The sequence below is a fragment of the Benincasa hispida genome, chromosome 1 (assembly GCF_009727055.1).
Source record: "Benincasa hispida cultivar B227 chromosome 1, ASM972705v1, whole genome shotgun sequence".
Taxonomy (NCBI): domain Eukaryota; kingdom Viridiplantae; phylum Streptophyta; class Magnoliopsida; order Cucurbitales; family Cucurbitaceae; genus Benincasa; species Benincasa hispida.
This window is the reverse complement of record NC_052349.1, coordinates 71481792-71499458: the sequence shown is the minus strand read 5'-3', so window position 1 is coordinate 71499458 and position 17667 is coordinate 71481792. Positions and strand designations below refer to the sequence as shown.

Here is a 17667-nt window from a genome sequence, read left to right as displayed (position 1 = left end):
ATACAATAGGCTTCATCTACTATACGATTGTGTGATCGCATAATCGATTGTTTACTCCAATCTTTCCCTCTATCCAAAATCACCCAGAGCCCATAACTCCTGGATTCTCACACAGAAAATACCAAGGTAATCTTGTGATTGTGTTTGATTGATCGAGGATCGAGTTTATACTCATTGCTAATGTTCGAGGGAGTTCGAGTTCTTGATTGTTGCATTTGAGTTCTTATTTGCTGCGTTGTTGAACGATCGAGGGAAATATGTGAAGAAAGAGTTCTTCAAAGATATTGTCACTCGATCCTTTGTATTTAGTTCAAGAAGCATGTTATAACTTATTGATTAATGCATAATCATTTTTGTATGATTGTAAATGTTTGAATTCTTTCACAATGGAGTTTGGAACGATCCATTTCCGCTCAAAGGTCCTCCATATTTAGAGTTCCTTCACACAGAAGGTGTTAAGGGTTTCAAGATGTGGAATCCTATTGAGAAAAGATTTGTGGTCAGCAGAGATGTTACCTTTAGAGAAAAGGAAATGTTTATGCAAAGGGAGAAAACTACAGTTGATATTCCTAAGAGCCTTACGACTAGAATTGAGGTGGAGACACCTAAGGACATTCACTAGTATTAATCCTCCAAATGATTCAGAAGAGAAAGAGGAAACCACAGGTGAGTTACTTGAACATGTTGAAGCTCAACCTAATTTGAGTCAATACTCATTAACTAGGGACAGACAGAGAAGGGTGATTGTTCCTCCAACTAGGTATACTAAAACAAACTATATAAATCTAGTTTTAAATGCTACAGTAGCTCCAAATGATCAAGAACTCATTACTTTTGAAGAGCAATGAGTTGTCCTGATGCAAGGAACTGGATTGAAGCTATGTGCGAGGAAATGCAATCACTAAGTGTGAACAACACATGGACCCTAGCTCCTCTTCCTAATGGATGCAAACCAATAGCATCCAAATGGATCTATAAGCTAAAGAAGGGTATTTCTAATGAAGAAAAACCTAGATATAAGGCCAGAATAGTGGCAAAGGGATTCACTCAGAGAGAAGGTATTGACTATTATGAGATTTTCTCACCAGTGGTAAAATAGTCATTTATTAGACTCTTGTTATCTTTGGTTGTTCGGTTTAATTTAGAATTAGATCAGTTAGATGTAAATACAACCTTCCTTCATGGACATCTAGATGAGATTATATACATGGTGCAGCCTAATGGGTTTGAAGAAAAGGGAAAAGAGGATCTTTATTGTCTTCTAAATAAGTCCATCTATGGACTTAAACAGTCTCCCAGATGCTGGTACAGAAGGTTTAATGACAACATTGAGAGTATTGGTTTTCAGAAGAGCATCTATGATATATGTACTTATGTCAATTCAACCACCTACAATAACAAAGTATATTTACTTCTCTATGTGGATGATATGTTGCTAGCTGGGAGTTCTAAAGAAGATCTAACTCATGTCAAAAATCTTCTAAAGGGAGAATTTGACATGAAAGATATGGGTCAGTCTAAGAAGATCCTTGTGATTGAAATTAAAAGAGACGGGGGTTCCTCTACTCTTAACATCAGCCAAGCCAACTACTATGAGAAAATTATCAGAAAGTTCAACTAAACCAATGCTAAACCATATTGGTCATCATTTTAAACTATCATTAGCTAACTCTTCTACAGAAACTAACTTGAAACACATAAAGCAGATGCAGACAGTTCCCTATAGTCAAGCAGTGGGTAGTTTGATGTACCCCATGATCTCTACTAGACCATACCTTGCTTATTGTGCAAGCCTAGTGAGTAAATACATGTCTAACCCTGGAAAAAGACATTGGGAAGCCAGTACGTGGATACTCAGACATCTAATTTGGTCAAACAATCTAAATTGATTTATCAAAGTATACAAGAGACGGACTTAGAGTTATATGGGTATGTTGATTCAGACTATACAGGGGATCTAGACAAAAGGAGATCTCTTACATGCTATCTTTTGTTATATGGCCCTAATCTGCTAAGCTGGAATGCAAACTTATAGTCTATAACAGCCATATCAACTACAGAGGCAGAGTATATGACACTAGCAGAAGCAATAAAGGAGGCATTATGGTTAAAGAGCTTGATGGAAGACTTTGGCATCAAACAAACAGTAGTTAAGATCTACTGTGATAACCAAAGTGCAATCCACCTTTCCAAAAACCCATAATATCACTCCAGAATAAAACATATAGACATTAAATTTCACTTCGTAAGAGACAGAATAGAACAAGGCGAAATAGAAGTGGTGAAAGTCCATAACTCTGAGAACACAACCGATGTTAACCAAGCCTGTCTCAAAGCTCAAGTTTCTCAAATGCTTAGAGTTGATTGGGTTTCTGTTACCTGAAAAAGGCTAAACAAATCATCAGATCAAGAAGGATGAAGGCAACAAGGTTGAGATCAAGGTAGAGATTTAAAGCAACAATGATCTCAACGGCTAGTTTCACTACTTTACACTATCTTCAACAACTTGTAACATGTTGGGATTGGTGTCCTAATTCTCCCGAAGTTTCGTTGTTCGTAATCATACACGTTGTTTGATGAATAAAATAATTGTTATTTCATTCTAGCATTTACTCATATCCAATAAACAAATCTCCATGGTTATCTTATGTAAACTTAAGCATGTATATGTGATATACAAGTGGATCATGCCTTAAGTGATAACCTAAACAGGTTTGTAGTATAAGGATTAAGGTGGGATACCTGATCCTAGTGACACTACAGATATGGCCCGCTTTGTAGAGGTTTGCAAGTGTTGTAAACTACTACAGATGGTAGATCTCGACCATTCATGTGAAGACGTGTGAGCGGAGGTATCCTATACAAAGAGTTTGTATAAGACTAAACCACGAGATGATTCAACTCTGTATATAACGTCGTTGATACTAGAGATTTACATCTCACCTAAACAACCATAGGTGACACGACCTCAATCCTGAGTGTTTTAGGAACTCCTGCCTTTGAGGGCAGTCCTTTGATTAGTATGGGTGAGAGTGGCCAGATTTCCAACTCAACATGCCTACCTTTTTAGGGACTTGTCTAATTTAGGAGCTGGAAACTCAATACACAAGATGGAATTCACTCCTTTCCCGAAGTAGGGATAAGTAAAAAGATTACTCCCTTAAGGGCTAATTCTGAGGCTTGAACATAGTGGTCACAGCTTCTCTTTGGAAGAGAGAACTCGATCATAGTAGGACTATGACTTATGTTCATTAGAAGATTCAGTGGTACTTAAAGAGTTAGATGTAACTACAAGGGCATAACGGTTATTGGCTAAGTTGTACTTACAAGCGATCTGTGAAGGGTTATCGCACTACTGATTGGTTAAGATGAACACATAATATATCTGTGGTAAGGAGAATCCAGCTGTCGGTCTTTAGTGGAGTGTCTGACAGTTAACAGATGGTGGATCTCGTGATTAAAGAGTTTAGTCAGTTTTCATGTACCGTTGGAGCTTCGAGCTACAGATCCATAAGGTCCCCTTGGTAGCTTAATAGATTCAATTGAGGATTAGTTCTTGGTGTTGATTTGAAATGTTCAAATTGACAAGAGGTAATTCGATTATTTATGATATGATTGGTATGATGTATGAGATACATCTAGTAGAGGATTAATGTAAATGAGATTTACATTAAGTACCATGGAATAGAAAAAGAGCTATGGTTTATATGTTTCATGAGATGAAATATTAAAACTATAGGTTATAAATATAGTATGGTAAGTTAGTTATCATTTATATTTATACTAATATTAATTATTGGATAATTAACTCTTTTTCTCTAATAACCAATTGAATAGGAGGTTATTGACGGTTTCATGGTAACCATGAGATAAAAGGAAAAATGTTTTCCTATTTTTAGTAATGTTAAATTTTGTGAATTTTAGATTTTTCTCTCTCGAAAATATTCTCACGGAAGTTGTCAAGTAAATAGGATTTACTAAGCGACAGCTTAGATAAGGTAAACGATCGTGGAGTATTTGTAGGCGACAGACACTCAGCTAAGTGATGAGCTAAACGACCGCATAGCTTTTACTAGACGATCGCTTAGCTTTTCCTAAACAATTGGGCATTGACCTATACGATAGGTTCTGCCATCTCCCAGTTGCTTAATCATTTACACGATTATTATTTCCTCCATTTTCTGCCTCAAACCAAGTCCACACAGAGCCCACCCTCTAGATTCTCAGACCGAGGATACCAAGGTAGACTTCTTGGTGGTGTCATACTCAACTCGACACTGTCGAGGTTCTGTGGAGGCCGTTCGTGTTGTTGGGGTGTTCATGACTATGGCAATCGTTGAGTTCGAGTTTGCGGTATCCGTGCAGTGTAACGGTCGTCCTGGACGAACGTTTGTGGTTGTTGTGTTGCTGTGATCGAGCGTTCGTGATCAAGAACTTGGCGATGAGTCTACAAAAGTGTGTAGCTTTTGTCCTTGATCTTTTGTATTATCATGCTATAATTTATGTAATTAATGCATAACCGTATGTTTCTGTTTATGACTATAATTGAAAAGTTCATATATTATTGTAATTTGGAATGATCTTTCCACTGCTCATAGAAATCCTCGTATTCGATTTCCTTTATAACAGTCTTACATATTTGGTATAAATAAATCTACATACAAATCTAGAGCTACATCTTTACTGTAAAAGAAAAATCTGTAAGTTGAAGTTGAACTTTGAATTTTCACCTCGGGTATAGTGTATGGTTGATATTAGTTGGGTCTTAGTATGTAATCTTGGTTTTGTTTGATGTTTTCAGATTTTATGCTTAGCGGGAATTTGAAGTGTTTGTATCTATATTATCAAATACATTTTAAATCATTGATTTGTTAAAATATGGTTGCTAAACATTTACTGAAAACTTCAAATACCACACTATTTTAATTGAATATTTTGTTTCCAATTTTTCCGTGTTTAGAAAGATCACCAACAAATGCAACTTAGTATCTTAAATGATGGACCAAAGTGCCTTTTCTAACCTAATTTAAAATAAGAAATTATATTCAACGATTGTCTCTTAAATGAACGAGATTAAAATACAATTTTAGTCTTTCTAATTCAGTACATTCTTTAGAGTGATGACTAAAATAGTGATTTTAAAAAACGATTTAGGTATAATTGATTTTGTGAAATTGATTATTTATACCATCATATTTACGTTTGATTTTAACTCTTAAAAGTGATTTTTATATATTTAAATATTGACCACGAATTATTATGTTTGATTCTAAATAATTATTTTTAGAGTTACCAAATTATTAAAAAAAAAAATGGTGTTTCCTATTGGAGAAATTATCAACTAATACAATTATGACAAATGTCTATTTTTGTTAGTTTTTTTTCATTTATTTTGTTGTTTGAATTTTATATGCACGATCGATATGTTTGTATAATAACTATGAAAAGAAAATTAAAAAAATATCTCCTTCGATCTAGTTATTTATATCATTACAAATGTCTAAAACTAGATATTATAATGAATTTAATAATAGGCAATGACGGTTATCTTTCAGTCAAGGATAAAAAAATAATTAAACCAATGTTATTTTTACAAAATTGAATTTAGATAACTATTTTTGGAATTGATTCTTGGATAATTACTTTAATAAAAATTACTTACCAACTAATTCTTTGAGAATCAATTTAAAATTATTTTAATACCTTTTTAAATGAATAAATTTTAGTCCAGGTCAATCATCATCATTCTAAAGAGAGTGATTTTGGTATGAGAGAAATAATGATTTTTAACAATATCAAAATCACTTCTAGATATAACCTTAATCTCTAAATAAGAACATTAAGTAATAATTAAAAATATAGGATTCAAAATTCTACCGCAAGGAGAAATTTTAACAAAATTAAAAAAAAAAAAAAAGACTAAAATGATATTTTAATAAAAAAAATTATGTTACGTCCATTTTCATATCCTATCAAATTATCTAACCATAGTTCCAACAAATTCTTCTTATATTTTTACTTAAATATTTTTTTTTTATTTTTTTTTACATGTACCGAGACTGATGTATAAAGATGCATCTAGTTGTTTAATAAATAAACAAATAAAATGACGAAAAGAAATAGAATGAAATAAAATAAATCTACCTCCCCATTTTAATTATTATTTTCCATTTAGTCCCTCTCCTTCCTTCCTCTTTACGACGCCCAGTCATCTGACACGTCATCTCATCTTCGCCGCCTCTCTACCGTCTTCTATATAATGATCGTTTCTTTTAGAATTAAATTAGCAATTTCCAAATTTCACCCACTGCCGATCTCTTTATCCGTTTCTCCATTCTTCCATTTGTCTGCAAAAATCAAAATCCTTATGTCTTTCTCTTCTTTATCCAAATCCCAATCCCTAACCCTAACCCTAAATCTCCTCCGTCCTCATCCCCGTTCTCTATTTCCCCTCTTCCGCCGTACTTTCTCTTCCCCTTCCGATAACGACCTCACCGACCTCTCTGAATCTCCGTCTTCCGATCCCCTTCTTCGGAACCTTGAAGACGCTATTCAACGCATCCTAGTTCGCCGATCTGCCCCCGATTGGCTCCCCTTCGTTCCCGGTGCTTCATATTGGGTTCCTCTGCCTTCTACTTCCCATTTACCTCCCATTGCCAACGTTCTTCACAACTTAGCTAACCCTCTCTCTCCAGAACAATCCTTGTCTACCACTACCGTCCGTGGCTGGCCCTCTTCTCATTACTTTATTCATGGTATTCCTCTTCTTTTGTTTCATTTTCATTTTAAATGTATTCCTTTTTTTTTTTTTTTAATTATTGTTTATTAAAGAGAGAGAGAAAATCCCCTTCATCGTAGGTCCCCATCTGCCTTCTATTGAGCCGGAGGTTGAGACCACGTCGGCTGAATGTGATGTTTCCCTTGACCATGAGGAAGGATGAGAACCTTCTGCTTTCCCTAATAATTGCCATCTGATCTGGGTTCGTTTTTATTAATTATCATACTAAATTAGTTTCTGCCGTTATAGTGGAGTCTGAATTATGTATTCCTAGATACATATATTGTGAGATTCTTAATCAAAGAATTAACTTAGAAGTTCCTTTGATGGGGTTAATTTCTGCAAACTAACACTTTTCAGATTGTCAAGTTCTCTACTTTCTTCTGGTAATGTAGTCTACTGCCTCTCTCTCACTTCATATTGTAGTGAGAAACACATTTATGATTTATCGTCTCGAACGGTGGTAGCACATTGTATACCCATATGATGGATTCCTAATTAAAGAATGAGGATGGAAGGATCATGATAAATGTGTTTAGTCGGAAAGTTTATATACTGAAGATTAATATATTTGGGAGTGATTTTCAAAATTGTAGTTTACATATCTTTATGGCGAGGAAGATCAAGTTGACGCTTTTGTGTGCAGCTTGCTTGGTGCTGTTTAAAATCTTGTGTAATTGTTGGAAGGCCATTTTTTTCAAAGCTTTCTTGGGGTTCCTTAACTCTAGGCTGTTACCTTATATCTTTGCTTATTGAAAGCAAAATTATAGTTTTTCGGGCGAAACCTGTAATTGGTAGGTCTTAAATGGACGAGTTAAGATTTTTTTTCTTTCCATTTTCTGATTGTTGGAACTTATTTCTGATATTTTTGTGTAATTAACGGAATTAATATTTGCGTTCTACTTTGCTGGGAAATTCCTAGTGTTTCTGGAAGGATTACTTTACTGAGTTATGTATCCTTGATGATTATATCATAAATGTAAATTGCCATAGAGTCTGTGACTCATCCCATGATTGACTGGTAGTGAGCTCGGAAGGATTTTAAACTTTCAAGTGATCATTTATTATAAACCATTTGAAAACTAAATAACATATTCTCTACAACTATTTCCAGCTTGTTCTGCCTTGTAAACCTCATGTATAGAAGAAGACAATCAATAACGGACCAGCAAGATGGCTAAGCAAGGGGGAGGAGGTTGTACAGATGTGAGCTGGTTGGCGAGTGTTATTTATCAAATGGCTGCCAAAATGAACGTAATATCTATAGCTGCAGTGTTCTCTTGAATCCGACCAAATCATTTTCTGACATTTCCTTTTAAATGCTTTTCCTTTCGGGTAATTTGTTTCTTCCAACTCTGCTTTTAAGTGTTAGGTGTTCTCTTGGATGTTGTATTTTATAGATAAATATAATACATGATTCTCCTCTCTACAACCAAGCTCACGCCTCTTGGGCACTAATATGGTTGGAAATTGGCATGCAAGTTAGCCTATTTTAGACTAGGTTTATTAATTATATGAATTGTGCTCACCTAATTTGTTTTGGATAGACTACATAAATCTAGGATCTTCATCTCTATCAGGACAAAATAAAGCTCTCCAAGTCTGGACCTCTTGCATTGAAGTAAGCATCATTATTCTAATAAAAACCAAGCATCTTTTTGAGATGACAAATAAGAGTCGACAACTTAGAATACAATGTAATGGAAGAAAAAGTTGCAGCTATTACTAAGATTTTGTCTTCCAGAGATCTGCATTTTATAATCTGGAAATAATGCATTAACTTTGTATGTGAATGAAGCAAAGGTAAACTCTTGTGAAGGTACAAATGAGGCAATTTTCTTCTTTACCTTTGGTAATCTGGTGGAGTTGACAAGGGAGGGTCTTCTCTTGGAGGATTCTTGGTAATCCAATGCGATTAATTTTAACCAAACAAGGAAAGAGAAAAAAGATCTGCCTTATGGGAATGCAGATATTCATCTAATGGATCGCATGAATTGTAGTCGCCTCAAAAATAATTGAGCATTCATTGCAAGTATTGCCAATTTTTTAGAAGTTTGAGCAATAGATCAACTTCTTGTGGATTAGTGCTTGTCTTAAGCCAGTTGTTGATTTTCGGAGTGCAACCATTTACCTGAAAGGGGAATGTGAACTCAAGTACATAGAAAGGTTGAGTTTGTCGCCAGAGTGGACTCTTATGTGGTCATGATACTAATGTCGAGGAGGATCAAGATTGATATGTTTTGTCAACTTTCAAATTAAGGTAGACAACTTGACTTGTGCTCCGACTCGATATTAGTTCATTTTCAATACTTTCAATACTAACATAAACATCAGGGTGAATAATGTATGACTGACTAATGAATGTCATCAAAGTGATGGAGAGGCTAAAAAGTATACAAATCTTATCCACATTTAACCTGTTTTCATGGAACCATTGTTGGTATATTGTCAACAAGCAGATAATTGAGCATTATTAGCCTCTAATTTGCATAAATAATTAACCATTAAGCTAGGAATTCAATTAAGAAAAAGGGAATCCCACACCTTATTCAAACAAAGACAGCAAACCCAGATCAACTGGCAAGACAGAAGTGAAGAATTAAATGTCTGGAGTTTGAGAATATAGGACATGGACATAAAACCAAGCTATATGAAACATGCATAAAAGTTCAATGTTCTAGATATAAATATAATTTTAGATGTGTGGATACAATAGTTAAATCATATAATAGTGACTAGTAAGCTATAATTAACATTGGAATATGATATCAATTAGTTTAATACAAAGACTAAAAAATACAAAACAAACAAAAAAATGGACCTCGAGCGTTGATTTTTTTTTTTTTTTTTTTTTTTTGTTTTAATTTTTTAGTTTTTATATTTAAATAAATTTTTTTTTTTTTTTGTATAATTAGTTTTCTAAAACAATTTACTAATAATTTAGAAATATTTTTAACTATTGCTATTTTGTATTGAAAATTCATTTCATATTTCTTTAGATCAAAATTATTGTATAATAGTCTTTGTTCTTCGAGACTTATTCTATTTTAGTTCATATACTTTTTAGATATTCAAATATAATCTTTGTGATTTTAATAATTTTTAAAATTAATCTCCATTACTAGTATATAGTTAATTTTTTCAAAATGAATTTAGTATTTATTTACTTTTACTTGATAAATTTTGACAGCATATTTACATGTGTCTTTTCTTGATTAAAAACAATAATAATCATTTGTCCAGTTTTATAAAAGAGTACCTTCAAATTATAATGAGAATAGAATTTATGGGTTATTTCTAATCAAGGTACAAATAGAATTTCATTAAAAAAAAAAAAAAAAAGTTTTTTGACATATTTTTAAAAAATATGTCAATCATATAAGGGAATGTTTGGGGTGTTGTAATGTGGTTAGATTGGAAAGAGTTTGAATGAGCTCGGAATCCAATCCCGTGGTTGGTTTGTTGGGTTTAAGGTTTGTTTGTAATCTTCATTCCTCAACCAATTACAACTTATATTCATTACAATCATGCCTCAACACTACAACTCATATTCACTTTAAGTCATATTTCCCTCTTCCTCCTCACAACCCCATCTGATTTGCTCTCTTTTCTGCTTCATCTTAATTATTTTTTAATTAATTATTCTTATTCAATTTATATTTTTTTCATTTTTTTTCATTTTCTATTTGTTTTATAATCCTCTCATTTCTTCTCTATCCTTTCAATTTTTTTCTTGTTTTCATTTTTTATTTTTATTAAAGAGCTTTTAGTTTTTATTTTCTATTTGTTTTATAATCCTCACATTTCTTCTCTATCCTTTCAATTTTTTCCCCTTTTTTTCATTTTTTATTTTTATTAAAGAGCATTTTTTATTTCTTAAATTTTTGAATCTCTATTATTTTTCTTCAATTTCATTAAAAAGCTTTTCTCAATCTCTTTTCCTATTCAAATTTTATGTGTGTGACTGAAATGTGAAACACACCTATTTTGAAGGGAAAAAAAAGTTCACAGGTAGAAGTTGTTTTCAAATATAGGAAAATAAATCAAAATATTTATAAATGATAGTAAAATATCATAGTTTATTTGCAATAGACCGCGATAAACCAAAATAAACTACTTTCTATATCTATCATCACATTGACAGACATAGATACAGTCTATCGCGATATAGACTGTAATATTTTGCTATTATTTGTAAATATTTTCAGCAGTTTTGTCATTTAAAATAATTCTTTTAACTGTAGGTATGCTTGATCTTTTTTCCTAAATGTTTAATTAAATCGACATGCATATATGTATCATGTTGTGCAATTAATTATCATCGTTAAAAATTTAATTACAAAGTTTGATGAACAATTAACAAATTAGTCTAATTTAGACTAATTCATTAAAGTCAACATCATTTAACATAAATTGGTTGGAGTGAGAGATCCCATTGCAAATCAAATTTGAACCACTAAAAGATAAAAATTATTATAATTATTTTTAATATCTATTTGGGTTTGAAAGTATATTAAATACTGTAAACTCTTCATAATGATTTTAAATATGTTTTAATCCATGTTACATAGTTGATAAGTAATGAATTTATAGGATAAAAGTTCAGAATGATAAGAGTATTAAATAATGCAAAACGTTTCCCTTGATTGCCACAAACATTTCAACATTGGATGAAAATCAAAATCAAGATTTTCTTTTTTAAAGAAAGTATGTTAAATGTGTTTAAACCAGTAAAATGTAGCTTCTAGCCTACAATATATAATAGCAAGTTAGTAGGTTAAAAGTTAGAATTAGATATCAAGATTTTATAATTTAAAAGGCTGATATGAGTAATGACTCAGGTAACATGATGGAGAAAATTCTTTTTTCTTTACAGAAAAAATCTAAAATAATAATAATAATAACAACAACCAAATACAACCCAACCAAATCCTACAATCCATACATAAGTATTAGAAATTCAGCTGACTCAATTTTGCACCCCCACAGGTTTCACCATTCCTAATAATCCTAATTCCGGACAACAAATCACATTATAATCAAATAAAATCGTGATTCCATTTCACCTATCAAATTCGTTTGGTAACCATTTCGTTTTTTTGTTTTGGATTTTGAATTTAAGTCTATTTCCTCCATATTTCTTACAATAATTTAATCTTTCTCAAATAAAATGGTTGAATTCTTAGCCAATTTCCAAAAACAAAAACAAGTTTTTAAAAGTTACTTTTTTTAGCTTTCAGAATTTGACTTGGTTTTTTAAATCATTAGTATAAAGTAAACGATAAAGAAAAAAATTTAGAAATTAGTGTTTATAGGTTTAATTTTTAAAAATAAAAAATAAAAAATCAAGTGATTATCAAACATTATTATTATTATTATTATTATTATTATTATTATTATTATTATTATTATTTTATTTTTTTTTTTTTGGTTTTTAATCATTTCGAACAGTTTTTCAAAGAGAAATGTACAGTTTTGTTGGTGTTAATGTTTATAATCAAACATTAACACCAACCATTTTATCAAAAAGGTAAAAAAAACCTAACTCAAACGACTAAGGGTCCATTTGGATTGACGTGAAGAATAAGTATTTTTTAAAAATCTCATTTTTATTTAAACACTTGCAAAAGTTGTTAAAAATACACTTCAAAAGCTATTGAGTAGTTGCGAAATATCCTAATTTTGTCTAAAATAACTTATTTTTTAAATTAAGTACATGGAAATGCATTCTAAACACAACCTAAATTAAATAATTTTTAAAAATTTTTAAATTTACGAACTTGATAGTATGATTTTCAAACTGAGTGTCGAAATTAACCTATTATCCAAATCTAGACCAAAAACTTAAGTAGATAACTCAATAGCTAGAATATAATTTACAGTTTCAGAATATAAATTATATAATGTACGATTTAATCTACTAATTTAAACAATTCACATTTTATCAACAAATAAATACAAATCCAAAACGATAAGTAAAATGTGAATAAAACTTCAGGGGTAAGCGGGAGCAAGGAAGGATGGGAGTAATTTCCCCATCATCTAAAATGTCCATTTAATCATTTATACAGCAAAATCCGTGTCTGACCAGGAAGCGACTCCTTGCAGAATTTTCTTCTCAAATATTAATGCCTTTTCATTGCATTTATTTGTTCAAACAGACCGCTTGGATAAACCAGAAGGAAACAAACACGTCAGTTCCATGTACAGTTCGGAACCACTCTTCTTCTTTCTTGCTTGCAAATTGGGCAACATTTCAGCAATAAATTTGCTTGCTTTGGTCAAGCTCAAAAGTACATCCACCAGATCAATCGTAACCTGAGAAAATCGCGGGATTTTAAAAAAAGAAATGAAAGAAAGCCTCCAATTATAAGATTCTTGCAGTATATTATAAATTAAAATACATACTATGAAGGCGTTTAGGGCAAAAAGTGGAGTTGTAAACTCCATGGTGTCATGAAGCTAAGAGTTGTAAATTTATGTGACCCACAGTATAAGGATTTAATAAAGTATAAAATTGATTTTTTTAGTAGTGAGACCCATAAACAAACTCCTTGAGCCAATTACCCCTGAAAGTTGCAAAATTAAGCAAAGAAAAGAAAGGACTATACAACATAATCGTGAGCCAACTCTACCTATATAACTAATTTTCCAACTGAGATACATAGGCGTGGAGAGGAATACAAGATAGAGTTCCTTACTTGAAGTGAAGTGCACAATGGATTCAGCAATTTCAGATTAATACAGGCCCAACATCCTTAGCTCCATAACATGACTGGGGTCTAATTCAGGAACGTTCTTGTTATGTTCTTGATCTTCAACTATATATTCCTGAAACGAATAAAGCTATCTGAACTGAGTAAGCGGAGAGAATTTGGCAATTTGAGGAGAATGAAGGAAGCCAACAAAAGTTGCCTACACTGGGGAGATGAAAAGGGGGGGAAATGGAATTAAATTTACAATATTCTCTTTAAATTGTTACTGGACCTTTGTCAGTTCTTGCTTAGCGAGGACATGGTAGTGGCGTTCATTTATCCTCTGCCCGCATATAATGGCTATGAAGAAACCATAGAGTAAACCAACCAAGATGATAGCCAACACTGCAGAAAAGAAATTGTAGAACGAAGAATAAAAAAGACAGATAGTACAGCAACTTCATTTTTTTTCTAAAGCCGGTACTTTATTCCATTCAAGAATTCATTCAACTGCAAATCCTAAATTCTTCTAACCAAGAAATTTGAGAATGTTCACTTACACTAGAAAATTCAATACATATATAAAGAAGAATAAAAAGTAAGAAGTTAAGTCGGCAGCCTCAGTATACCAGCCATGGCATAGAACCCATATGGGTGTTCTTCATAACCAAACATTTCCCTTAGTTCCTCTCCGTAAAATTTGTACACCAACACCCCCAAGAATGCCACAATCTGTTCAAAGCACATAGCGAAGACCTCTCTAGAAAAATCAATCATAACAATGAAGTGGATTTATATATCATAATAATAATGAAGAATATTTAGCCAAACATGAATTAAACACCTAGACACAAAAGTGAATGAGCAAATTGAACACATAACTACAATAATTTACCAGCTGAACTATGATGAAAATGAACGCATGGTCCCTAGCAACAAGAAATTGGAACTTCAGTCTCAACCACCAACGATCAGGAGGGACATTTGCACGTAACACGAACATAGCTCTGCACTCTGTACAATGAGCAAAAGCAAAGCCCTCCTGACAGAATTACTGAAATGGATTAGAAGCCAAGAAACCGGAAACTTGATCATTCTCAAATTTGACAAGTTCTAAGGCATATGAAAGCAGATGTATTAGATTGACAACTGTGAGTAAAAGTTTTATGATCGAATCACTCAATATCACAGTCCATCGTGCAGGAAAAAGGAGTGTCAATTAGGAATAGAGAAGTAAACATGATGTGAGGGAAAACTGACCTTTGTGGACCTCCAATTATCAAGACAAGATCTATGGACATACTTTTGAGTGCCTTTGCAGTGGCATGGAGCAATCAAATCTTCTCCTGAAATGAAACTCATATTCATATTCATAATAGAAAAAGGTAAACTGACTCTTCAGAAAAAGAAAAACAGAATATATCAACTGACACAGTCTTAACCCACAAGTGAACCTAAGGATAATATTCTTATTTGCTAAATAAATAGATGAGAAACGTCATCTTAACTGATGTTGATGAAATTGCATTAGATATTGAACAGAAAGGAATGTTAAAAACCTCCAGTGTCAAGGCATATACGGCATTGTGGTTGGTCTGCATTCACCAGATGACAAGTTTCATCAACATTGAGATTGTGTAAATCATCATCACTAACAGAACTCTCTCTCCCAACAGCTATAATCTCAGCAATCTCAGCAGAGGATGATGATCCTACAGACTGTGGCAGAAAATCCAAGTGACTTAAAATGGGCGCACGTTCCAGAATATCATCTTTATTTTCATCATGATTTGGTAACAACTGCATTGTGTGAAGCCTCGCTCTTGAGTCAGACTTGCATAGTCATCGCCTGAGCTATTGTTCAAGTTGACCATTTACATGGAAACTAACGGACCTGCATAATTGGGGAAGTAAACAATCAAGCTGGCACAGAATCGAATACATAAAATATCAAATGTACACATTCAACCACAGGATTATATTTCCTTCTGTTCTCAGAACTACATTTCCATGCTAATGCCCAATCCTAGAAGATGCAATGATAATTTCTTTATATTCCAAATCTAGGTGGAGGTTACCTTAACTTTTTATTTTAACAGTAAAGAATATACGTTAACAGTAAAGAATATACGTCACTGTTTTCAGATAAAAGTTATAACTGCAAACCCTATACCTTGAATGCTAATACTTCAGTATGTTTTCATAAAAGTGCTTGATATTCCTAGGGGCGCCATGGCCACAACTATTCAAAGGCATAGAAGTGAACTCCAAGCGCCTAGCCTACCAATGAGAAATCAGTTTGGCTTGGTTAGTACTTCCAGCCGACTGGTATTGGAGTCTTGCTGGTTCATCAATTCTTCAGAGCAGTGGCAAGCTTGGGAGACAAGGGTGGCTAAGAAGTGTCTTGCCAGTTGCCACGACATCTATATCTTTTTCTTTCATGCAATTTGAACTCCATCAAACTTTCTGAATTTCAATGTAACTTATTCTTTTAGAACTAACATAACCAACTACCAAGCTTACCGATCAGCCAATATTATCCATCAATACAGAAAAGGCTCCATAATTCTATCCTTGACTCAGGAGTGGTTCATAGATCCTTAAATTGCCACAATGCAATGAGAAGTAGTTCCATGTAAAATGTAAATGATAGACCTCAGAAACAACAACGCTGTGACAATACATTGGATGGGCTCTCGATGATAATATTGAATGCTGCTAACTTCAGGGAGGTGGTTTAGTTTATTATGCCCTACAAATATTGCTCGTTAGAGAAACTTGAAAAAATAGGCTGTATTCATCAACATCCTCGTTCCTTGAGAATATACAATGATTATAAATTTAGGGCAAGAGAGAAAGAAGATGCAATGGATCTGTGTGCTCTTTGCATATAATGAGCTTCCAAATGGATGTTTAACTGCTATCTAGCATCCAGTTCAGTATAGTTCCTCAAGCAGCTTTCACATCACATTCCAGTAATCTCAAATTTCTGTGCGCTAGCTGAGATTATATTTGTTCCAGTCCAATTCTTTTCTTCTCACAACTTCCTTCTTCTGCTAGCCTTCTATATGCTAAGGTAAGGAAATTTGTAGCAGCTGTTTGCCTTGGAGAGGAAAAAAACTATATACTCACGTGTCATCAGTCATGTAATGACATAGTCTAAGCTCTTCAAGCTTTTAACAAAAGCATCCTCTGTATTCAAGATTCTCGGTTATGATTAGAAAAATAAAGTTCAGTTACAGACTAAAATTTTAACTATCACATAGTTTTGCATTTCCTAGTAGCATCCACTAAAAAGAATCTGATTGTTTGTGCAAGGAAAAAAAGAAAAAAAAGAAAAAACGTACTAACGTGAACTTGTAATTGGAGATCAACGCAAAGTGGGCGCACAAAAGCCATAAAATATTTGAAACCTCAATATTCAAAAATCAACATTTGCCAGTGAATACATATTTCCTTTCTTAGATCAGCAGTAAATTTGAAGGGCGCGGTTATTTAAATAGATCGTCAAATACATAAAAAAATAACCGAAGACTTCAATTATGAGCAGTAAGGACCACCGAATTAAGCAATCATGAACAACTGAGCTAAATTGTGACTTTCAAAGAGCTCCTAAAATTAATTAGAGCAATGCGCCTATAGTGGCTTCCCAACTCCATCCGATACCAAATCAATATCAATAGAAATTACTATTTACACGAACGCATCAAAAGACGAGAAAAAGAAAAGAGCATACGACGATTAAGAACAGAATAAATTGTGGGATAAAATGGATGAATTGAAACCAGAGAGAGAGGATGAATCAAGGAATCGAAGTCGTACCGAAGGAGGCGAAGAAGAAGAACAGAGGTGAGCGCGTACTGTAAGAATCCGCGAAAGATCTCCAGAGGATCAAAAGTATGAAGGAATTTTGAGGGGAGATTGAAAGAGAGAGAAATGGAAATTTCCAAATAGAATGAATTGAATGGGTGATTGAAATTTAACAGAGCGGTCACGGGACAGACCAAATATGGTAGGGCAGGTGTACGATTTATATTTTATTTTTTAAATTTGGTTATATTTGAGCTAAATTAGTTAATTTATTTCCTTTAGAGACAGTTTTGGATGTTAAGTTGAGATAAGCCGTTTGGAGTTTATGTGTCAAGTTCGTAATATTTGTGTTTTGAATGCCGAATTGAGTTCATATGTATGTAG

General features: G+C 33.0%; 1 protein-coding gene and 1 long non-coding RNA gene across 3 annotated transcripts; one reads left to right on the top strand and one right to left on the bottom strand.

Annotated features, from left to right (window-relative positions):
• The first annotated feature begins 7892 nt into the window (after window positions 1-7892).
• LOC120075043 lies at window positions 7893-9121 on the top strand. Its single transcript, XR_005481183.1, has 2 exons — window positions 7893-8399; window positions 8598-9121. It is a non-coding gene; the product is annotated as an uncharacterized LOC120075043 (long non-coding RNA).
• A 3539-nt stretch (window positions 9122-12660) lies between these two features.
• Window positions 12661-17453, bottom strand: LOC120075028 (E3 ubiquitin-protein ligase MARCHF8). Of its 2 annotated transcripts, XM_039028184.1 has the most exons (9): window positions 17296-17449; window positions 15647-16665; window positions 15033-15367; window positions 14734-14819; window positions 14369-14515; window positions 14103-14205; window positions 13766-13878; window positions 13480-13609; window positions 12661-13096 (listed from the first exon to the last, which is right to left on the bottom strand). In XM_039028184.1, the coding sequence occupies exons 3-8, from the start codon at window positions 15277-15279 to the stop codon at window positions 13517-13519; spliced, it is 789 nt and encodes a 262-aa protein (XP_038884112.1). In that variant the 5' UTR covers window positions 15280-15367; window positions 15647-16665; window positions 17296-17449; the 3' UTR covers window positions 12661-13096; window positions 13480-13516. The 2 variants fall into 2 exon arrangements, with proteins under 2 accessions (XP_038884112.1, XP_038884103.1); XM_039028175.1 differs by lacking the exon at window positions 15647-16665 and having other exon boundaries at window positions 17296-17453.
• Between the last annotated feature and the right edge of the window lie 214 nt (window positions 17454-17667).

What these genes read in the sequence shown, in the direction of transcription:
- LOC120075028 (XM_039028175.1), bottom strand. Translation starts at nt 15,279, where the DNA reads ATGCAGTTGTTACCAAATCATGATGAAAATAAAGATGATATTCTGGAA. An exon ending in TTTTCATCATAGTTCAGCTG is followed by an intron (nt 14,206 to 14,368) that starts GTAAATTATTGT and finishes TGCTTTGAACAG; the next exon opens with ATTGTGGCATTCTTGGGGGT. An exon ending in CTAAGCAAGAACTGACAAAG is followed by an intron (nt 13,610 to 13,765) that starts GTCCAGTAACAA and finishes TATTCGTTTCAG; the next exon opens with GAATATATAGTTGAAGATCA.